We start from the raw sequence: 10,000 nt of genomic DNA, 5'->3' as shown, positions 1-10,000 counted from the left end.
GCGCTCTCTTGGGATAAATACATTTAGAGATCCGAAAAAAAAAGACGAGCATATTTCTCGAACTCATATTCCTACCCTCTTATCCTCACTAGAGGCGGAGGGAAGGGAGGGGAGGGAAGGGAAGGGAGGGAGGGAAAAGAAGGGGAAATTCAAAGGGAAATGGAATGTAAAAGAACTTAGACGGGAAAGAGGGAGGGAGAGCGAAAGAGAAGGGAGAGAGAAGAAAAGGAGGAAGGGAGAGAGAGGAAAAGGAGGAAGGGAGAGCGAAGGAGAAGGGAGAGATCGGGAAAGGAGGAGAGGGAGAGAAGCAAAAGGAGGAAAGAGAGAAAAGGAAAGGAGGATTGCAATAAGAAGGAAGAAGAGGAGACAGAAAGATACAGATACCAACATAAAACGCAGAGAAAGGAACGAAAGAACAGAGAGAAGGATACAAAAGGAAGGGCTCGAGTGAGGAGGAGGGAAAGAAGGGAAGGAGAAGAGGGAGGGAAGAGAGAGAGAGAGGAGGGGGGAGGGGGCAAGGAGAGGAGGATAAGGGACTGTGTTGGACTCCCCTGTTTTCATCAACTGGGCCTGTAACACAATTATGGAGTAATGAACCGACCAGTTCCCTCCCCGATACTCAACCATTTCCAGGAAGCAGACTGGGGAGGGAGGGAGGAGAGGAGGAAAGGAGGAGGAGAGGAGGAAGAGGGGGGGGAGGCAGAGGAAGATGGAGGGAAAGGAGGAGAGGAGGAAGGTGAGGGGAAAGAAGGAGGAAGAGGTGGGGAGGAAAGGAGGAAGATGGGGAGGAGAGGAGGTGAAAGATTGGGAGGAGAGGAGAAGGAAAGGAGGTGAATGATGAGTGGAAAGGAGCAGGAAGATGGGGGGAAAGGAGGAGGAAGAAGAGGGTGGTAAAAGGAGGAAGGGAGGAAAGGAGGAGGAAAGGAGGAGGAATAGGAAGAGGGAGTAAGGAGGAGGAATAGAAAAGGACGAAGACAAAGAGGAGTGAAAATAAAAGGAGTAAGAGCGAAGTCAACCCATCGATACGCCGAGCCAAGGGGCGCTGCCTTTCTCTCCTCAAGTAATCAGAGAATGCGATCCGCCGAGCAAATACAATGATCAAAAAAAAAAAAAGGCGATTATTAAAAAGCCGGCGGAGAGCAAACAGCGCTTCGCCTCACCCTCTCTCCGAAGAGATTAAGCATCTGATAACTCCCCTCGCAACAATATAGCGGAAGAGAGGCCCACTCACCCACACAAACACACGCACAATCACACGCACTCGAGCGTCCTGTCATCACCACTCGCCACGCTGGAGTGCGGAGTTATATCAGCGACAATAACGTGTGGTGGAGTGTGCCGGACCGCACGACACCTCCCCATCAAGTGCCCTCCGCCAGGCGCTCTAGTGCCCCTATCCCCACTGGCCGTAACACTATCAATATTTCGTGGCTTTGTTTCATTGTGAGAAGATTTGTCCTCTGTGGGCTGCGCGGCTGGCAAGTGTCCGCACGGCGCTGCTTGGGGAAAGGGAAAGGGGGGGGGGGGGGAGATGGACTGCCGCTTTCTCGTTTGACGGAAGGTTTCCCGGGTTTTGAGAATGGACGGGGTGGGGGGTGGGGGGGCTTTGGTGTTCTGAGGTTTTGGGACGGGGCGACGGCCTCTGAGCTCAGCGCGCCTTCTCTCCAGTTCTGATAAAGTTTCATCACACACACACATATGTTTGTGCGTATACATATACATATTCGTATATATATATATATATATATATATATATATATATATATATATATATATATATATATATATATATACTCACAATATATATATACATATATATATATATATATATATATATATATATATATATATATATATATATATACATGTATATATATACATACATATATATATATATATTTATATATATATATATATATATATATATATATATAAACATATCTATATACGTATATATACATGTATACATACATACATACATACATACATATATATATATATATATATATATATATATATATATATATATATATATATATATATATATATATATATATATATATATATATATATATATATATATATATATATATATATATATATGTATATATATATATATATATATATATATATATATATATATATATATATATATATATCCGTGTGTGTACGTATGTGTCTTTGTCTGAAGCACATGTCTATGTGTCTGTGTGTAAGTAGTAAACACAAATCAAGTTTTAATTAAGTATAAACGTAAAATTACCCTTGTTTACTCGTGTTCCGACCTTGCCCCTAGCAATACCTGCACACAGCATACCGTTCATTTTTTATTTGTTTGTTTGTTTGTTTGTTTTTTTGTTTGAATCTGTTTTTGCTTTAGACGGGATGATCTCTTCAAATATAGACCACTAGACGGGGGTTCTCAGAATACCTCCTTGATTGCACAAGCGAGGGGAGCCAGTCAGCCACTTACAGACTTACTGATCTATCAATGTAAGTATGATGTACTTACAGACATACTGGACTCTTAATGTAAGTATGATAGACTTACAGACTTACTGGACTCTTAATGTAAGTATAATATACTTACAGACATACTGGACTATCAATGTAAGTATGATATACTTACAGACATACTGATCTATCAATGTAAGTATGATATACTTACAGACATACTGGACTATCAATGTAAGTATGATGTACTTACAGACTTACTGGACTCTTAATGTAAGTATAATATACTTACAGACATACTGGACTATCAATGTAAGTATGATATACTTACAGACATACTGATCTATCAATGTAAGTATGATATACTTACAGACATACTGGACTATCAATGTAAGTATGATGTACTTACAGACTTACTGGACTATCAATGTAAGTATGATATACTTACAGACATACTGGACTATCAATGTAAGTATGATATACTTACAGACATACTGGACTATCAATGTAAGTATGATATACTTACAGACTTACTGGACTATCAATGTAAGTATGATATACTTACAGACATACTGGACTATCAATGTAAGTATGATATACTTACAGACTTACTGGACTATCAATGTAAGTATGATATACTTACAGACATACTGATCTATCAATGTAAGTATGATGTACTTACAGACATACTGGACTCTTAATGTAAGTATGATAGACTTACAGACTTACTGGACTCTTAATGTAAGTATAATATACTTACAGACATACTGGACTATCAATGTAAGTATGATATACTTACAGACATACTGATCTATCAATGTAAGTATGATATACTTACAGACATACTGGACTATCAATGTAAGTATGATGTACTTACAGACTTACTGGACTCTTAATGTAAGTATAATATACTTACAGACATACTGGACTATCAATGTAAGTATGATATACTTACAGACATACTGATCTATCAATGTAAGTATGATATACTTACAGACATACTGGACTATCAATGTAAGTATGATGTACTTACAGACTTACTGGACTATCAATGTAAGTATGATATACTTACAGACATACTGGACTATCAATGTAAGTATGATATACTTACAGACATACTGGACTATCAATGTAAGTATGATATACTTACAGACTTACTGGACTATCAATGTAAGTATGATATACTTACAGACATACTGGACTATCAATGTAAGTATGATATACTTACAGACTTACTGGACTATCAATGTAAGTATGATATACTTACAGACATACTGATCTATCAATGTAAGTATGATGTACTTACAGACATACTGGACTATCAATGTAAGTATGATATACTTACAGACTTACTGATCTATCAATGTAAGTATGATATACTTACAGACTTACTGATTTATCAATGGACGCAGGAACTAACATGCATCAATGAGCAAACTGTAGTAATGACAAAAATACTTACGGGCAAATAGACATTTACAAGAACACGGGTAAATACTCACATAGAGACACTGTACACATTAGCAAGAACAGAAACACGTACACGACACACTCGCTCATGTACGTACACAGAGGTATGCATACATGTGATAATACATGTTATAGACCACAGTCACATACACACACATAGACACAGGTTCCAAAACACACACACATACACAGAGGCTCCAGAACACACACACGCACACACACACACACACAACACAAACACACACACACACACAACACAAACACACACACACACAAAAAGATCCAAAACTCACACACACACACAACACAAACACACACACAAAAAAAGATCCAAAACACACACACACACAACACAAACACACACAAAAAAAAAGATCCAAAACACACACACACACAACACAAACACACACAAAAAAAAAGATCCAAAACACACACACACACAACACAAACACACACACAAAAAAAGATCCAAAACACACACACACACAACACAAACACACACACAAAAAAAGATCCAAAACACACACACACACAACACAAACACACACACAAAAAAAGATCCAAAACACACACACACACAACACAAACACACACAAAAAAAAAGATCCAAAACACACACACACACAACACAAACAAAAGATCCAAATACACACACACACACACACACACAAGATCCAAATACACGCACACGCACACACAAAAAAAGATCCAAAACACACACACACACAACACAAACACACACAAAAAAAAAGATCCAAAACACACACACACACAACACAAACACACACAAAAAAAAAGATCCAAAACACACACACACACAACACAAACACACACACAAAAAAAGATCCAAAACACACACACACACAACACAAACACACACACAAAAAAAGATCCAAAACACACACACACACAACACAAACACACACACAAAAAAAGATCCAAAACACACACACACACAACACAAACACACACAAAAAAAAAGATCCAAAACACACACACACACAACACAAACAAAAGATCCAAATACACACACACACACACACACACAAGATCCAAATACACGCACACGCACACACAAAAGATCCAAATACACACACACACACAGACACACACACACACACACAAACACACACACGCACACAATCACCCTTCCGCCATCTTGAAGGAGCCCCGAAGCCTCTCCCGGAAGTGTGAGGGTTTCTTAGAGCGAATCCCGGGTTTCTTAGAGCTTATCACTCGCGCAGATGAAACCAATGCCAGCTGCTCTGTGACATGACAGGAGCCTTGACAACACACGAGATCTTCTCTTCTCTCTTCGTCTCTCCTTTTTTCGCTTCCCTTCCCCTTTTCCTTTCCTTTCATGCGCCTGTCTTTAGTTTCCTTTATTTTCCTTCCTTTAGATCTCTCTCTCTCTCTCTTTCTCTCCTCTCCTATCCTCTCTCTCTTTCTCTCCTCTCCTATCCTCTCTCTCTTTCCCTCTCTCTCTCTCTCTCTCTCTTCCTCTGTCTCTCTCCTTCCCTCTCTCTCTCTCTTTCTCTCTCCCTCCCTCCCTCTCTCTCTCTCTCTCTCCCTCCCTCCCTCTCTTTCCCTCTCTCCCTCTCTATCTCTCCCTTCCTCTCCTTCCACTCCTTCTACTCTCCTCGCTTCCTCCGACAACTTTATCTTCTACTTTGTATTCATGGTTCCTTGAATTGCATTTTAATGGCGCCCGTTTGCTTCTGTTACGAGTGGCGTGGAATGACCCTAGAATACAGAGTGGAGAGGAGCCGGAAATATGGAGTGCGCCCTCAACCTCTCCCTCTTTGTCATTCAGCTGTCACGTCTGTTATTTACTTTTAGAGAGCGCGGGGGTAGTAATGAATGGTGCTCCGGCGTAACTACTTGGCTCCTCCCGCTGCGAGTTATTTTGCAGGTGAATGGATTAAATGAGAGTGGGAAATAGATTTAGAAAAGGATTAGGGACTGGGTTTTTTTATAATTTGTATTTTATATTAGGAAGGAAGGATGAAAAAAGACTATATATGCGTGTTGATTCGTAGGTATGAAATGGGGCTAGATTTCGACACTCCATACCGCGGGGTTATAATATTTCAAAGTCGTGTCTTAAGCGCTTTCATTACCGACGCATAACCATGAACAGCGAGTCGGCGAATCCCTGCATAATCTCCCAGACCATCCCCGCAGTCATGAGGTGGATCCGAAAATGGCAACAATTCATTACCATCAAAATCTGAATCTTAAAATGAAATATCCCCGCGCCCGCACCAGAGCTTGCCGCCATTGTGAGTCGCGCGCCAGAGATTCGGAATGTAAACGACCTCATTGTGCGGCTTTACTGCGCTTATGCTTCTGATGATGGCTGTTGCTGTTGCTGTTCTTGCTGTTCTTGCTCTAGCTGTTCTTGCTGTTGCTGCTGTTCTGGCTGGCTGAGGCTGTGGCGGCTGGCAAGGCTTATACTGCGGGGAGCTGTCTCGAAAAGCTGCGTCTGTTGCCAATAGGGATTTAGTAGACATAAACATTGGAACCAGTATTCATTTACTTATTAGGTCATCACTTGTGTGGATTGTTGGAGAACAATAACAATCGGATATTTCAAAAAGAAAAATGAATAGACAAGGAAAAGGGGAAAAATAACAAAGTCACATTAACATATATTACATGGAAACCACAACCACATATGTATAGGAGAGAGGGAGAGAAAGAAAAAAAAAGGCAATGAAGTAGACAGATAGATAGGTAGATAAAGAGAGCGAGCGAGGGGGAACGAGTGAAATAAACAAAACAAAAAGTAGACAAATAGATAACAGATAAACAGAGAAAGCAGAAAATCAGAAAAAAAGAAAAGAAAGCGAGAAAAAAACATACATAAACACAAAGAAGAGAGAGCGCACACAACGCTACCTCGTTTCCCTAACAATCTGATGGCCTAATAGATGGTTAAGTGCTCAAAATACCCATCAAGCCAAGTTGCTACAAGTGGCCCTCGATGGCTCTCCAGCTTAATAAGCGAAGGACCACTCGACCACCGGGAAGTGTGTCTGCTCTCTGATGGGAAGCTTAAACTGTTGTCTGACGTCATAATGGCTCGCTTTATCGGCTGCTGTTGTTTACATGGTGGCAGCGGTGGTAGATTTTTTTTTTCTTTTTTTTTAATCTCTTTTTTTTTTGTTTTTTGTTTTTTTTGGTGTGTTTGTTTGTTTGTTTTTGGAGGGGGATGGGGGTGTATGGATTTCTTCTGAATATGTATATATATTTTGTTTTACTAGTTGTTTGGTTGAAAGGGATTTTTGTATCGGATTTATGTTATTTATTTTGTTGTTGTTTTATGATTAATTTTGTGTTCGACGTTCGATAGTTTAATAGTAATATCCCCGGTCCTCCCCCCTCCCCCCACCCCCCAGTATCACAGCCGTTACTCCAAATATTTGTCTAACCGTTCTATCAGTATTCAAAAACCGGCTTACGATCTGAATATCCACAAACCCTCCTTCCAAAAAGAAAGGAAAAAAAATAGTTTACCCACTATATTCCCCGTCACATAACTCCCTCTCCCCCCCAAAAAAAAGGAAAAAAATAGTATACCCTCTATATTCCCCATCACATAAAGTGTCTCCACCGGATATTGAGACTTCCCCCGCCCCCCCTCCCCCATATTCCCTTTTCCCTTCCCACCCACCCCCCAAAAAAAGCTTCCCCACACCCCTCCCTCCCCCAAAGAAAAAAAAAATCCTCCACATACAGAAAAATCCCCTCCCCCCCTCATCCCCCCCTTCAAAAAAAAAATTCCTCCACTTATAGAAAAATCCCCTCCCCCCTTACCACCCCCCACCCCCTCCAAAAAAAAAAATTCCTCCAGATATAGAAAAATCCCCTCCCCCCTCAAAAAAATCCTCCAGATATAGAAAAATCCCCCCCCCTCACCCCCCCCCCTTCAAAAAAAAACATTTTAAATTCCTCCAGATATAGAAAAAAAAACAAAGAAAAATTCCCTCCCCCCTCACTCACCCCCCCCCTTCAAAAAAAAAAAATTCAATTCCTCCAGGTATAGAAAAAACTCCCCCCTCACTCACCCCCCTTAAAAAAAAAAATTAAATTCCTCCAGATATAGAAAAAAAAAACCTCTCACAACTGGAAACCCCATCAGCACAACCCGAAGCGCGATCCCAGACTCCAATTTTCTCTTGTAAACAATGTCCTGTATGGCGGCGTCGGTCCGGAGAACGGCGAGGGGAAATTGCGCCCGTTGAGCATCATGAGGGCGATGGTAATAAGGCCGACGGTAATGAGACTGTTAATGAGGGGGAGTTGGTGATTGGGGAAGGATAAGTGAGGGGGATCGTTGGGGGTTTTGAATAAAGTGGTTTCGATACCGGGGAGGGGGTGGGGGGAGGGTAAAGCGAGTGGAAAGTAGGATTCGATTCGGGACAGGAGAATGAAAAAGGGGAGAGACAATCCAAAATGAGGACGAAAAAGGGAAAAGACGAACCGAAAAAAGGAGGAGAGAAATCCAAAATAAGGACGAAAAAGGGAAGAGACGGACCGAAAAGAGGACGAAAAAGAGAGGAGAGACAATCCAAAATAAGAACAAAAAAGAGGACAGACAAATCAGGAGAGACAGACCAAAATGAAGACGAAAAAAAGAGAAGAGACAATCCAAAATAAGAACGAAAAAGGAGGAGAGACAATAAGAAGAGACAGACCAAAATAAGAACGAAAAAGGAGGAGAGACAACAAGAAGAGACAGACCAAAATAAGAACGAAAAAGAGGAGAGACAAATCAGGAGAGAGACAAATTCGCGACGGAAAGGGAACTCTCTCCATCATCAGACAATCGTGTATCTAAGACGGTCTTCTCGCAACCCCATCTTCGCTCCGAGTGATCGACTGTCGCGCACTGACTGTTGAGACGCGGAGGGGGGGGGGGTGGGGGTGGGGGTGAGGGGGGGTAGGGAGGAGGGGGGGGGGAGAATATTAAAGTCGCCTATTGACATTTTCCAACTTGATCAAAAAGTTTTATGCAATCTGCTGTCTCGTTGCTCATCAACAAACTCATCACTATTCTTGTCTCTTGATACATATGACTTTTTTTTTCTTTTTTTTTTTTTTGTTTTTTTCTTTAATCTTCGGAGTCTTTTCTTATTGTCTTTTATTTTTTTCTTTTACGGTGCGTTGTTCGTTTGTTTTATTTTTCTTTTTTTTTCTTTCTCTCTTTTTGTGTCTGAAAGAGTTGAAATGAAGGGGGGAGGGGGAGGGGGAGGAGGAGGGGGAGGGATAGTGTAGTCTTGTCTCATTTAAAGTTGGGTGGAAGTCTGAGATTCCCACATACTGTCGCGTGTACTCTTTGTTTTACTAAGTGGACAAAGTTAACTTCATCCTTCTGTATAATCATCTTGCCTCTTTTGTTTACCTTGTTCTCTTCTCTTCTCTTCTTTTTTTTATTGGACTTGCGATGCTTGTCTCATTCGCTTTTCCCCGTTTATGTCTGTCTTCTGAACAACCTTTTTTTCATATCCCAAGATTCGCCAGACTTCAGATAACATTCTTACTTTGATTTAGACGTCATTGAAATCTAATTAAAGAGGATCTAGATAAAAAAAAAAAAAAAAAAAAAAAAAAAAAAAAAAAAAAAAAAAAAAATAGGAGGCACCATACCCCGCCCCCCCTTTTACGCCGACAAAGACCTTGCTAACGCGTCCTTGTCCCTCCTCCTCCTCCCGCAGGACTCTTCTCGCCTTCAGACAACAACAACGAGGTCACGAGCGACGGCAACAGCGAACACAACTCCAGCACGGACGAGGACTCCCAGCTGCGCCTCCGCCTGAAGAGGAAGCTGCAGAGAAACAGGACCTCCTTCACCAACGAGCAGATCGACGCCCTCGAGAAAGGTAAGGCGAGGATACAGGTGCCACGTCCTCCTCGAAAGAGGGGGGCGCGTGAGGAACAGCATCCACCTGTAGGAGGCGATGTGGGAGGCATCCCTCGGGGGGGGGGGACGCCGTGGACGGAGCGGTACGAGAGGCCGCGCTGGCGTTCCTCTGGCGACACCTGGCAACCAGTTTGCAAACTTCGATCATCA

At 41.5% G+C, this 10,000-nt stretch overlaps 1 protein-coding gene across 1 annotated transcript in view; it reads left to right on the top strand.

Moving 5' to 3' along the window:
* Positions 1 to 10,000, top strand: part of LOC113811561 (paired box protein Pax-6) — a 66,012-nt gene that overhangs the window by 29,693 nt on the left and 26,319 nt on the right. The window contains exon 4 of the mRNA XM_070119953.1: positions 9,645 to 9,809. Coding sequence (XP_069976054.1) covers positions 9,645 to 9,809 — 165 coding nt within the window. The remainder of the gene's footprint in view (positions 1 to 9,644; positions 9,810 to 10,000) is intronic.

Source organism: Penaeus vannamei, unplaced genomic scaffold, assembly GCF_042767895.1.
Source record: "Penaeus vannamei isolate JL-2024 unplaced genomic scaffold, ASM4276789v1 unanchor919, whole genome shotgun sequence".
Lineage (NCBI taxonomy): Eukaryota > Metazoa > Arthropoda > Malacostraca > Decapoda > Penaeidae > Penaeus > Penaeus vannamei.
Note: the sequence above shows the minus strand (reverse complement) of the source record. Positions and strands in the feature narration are given on the sequence as shown.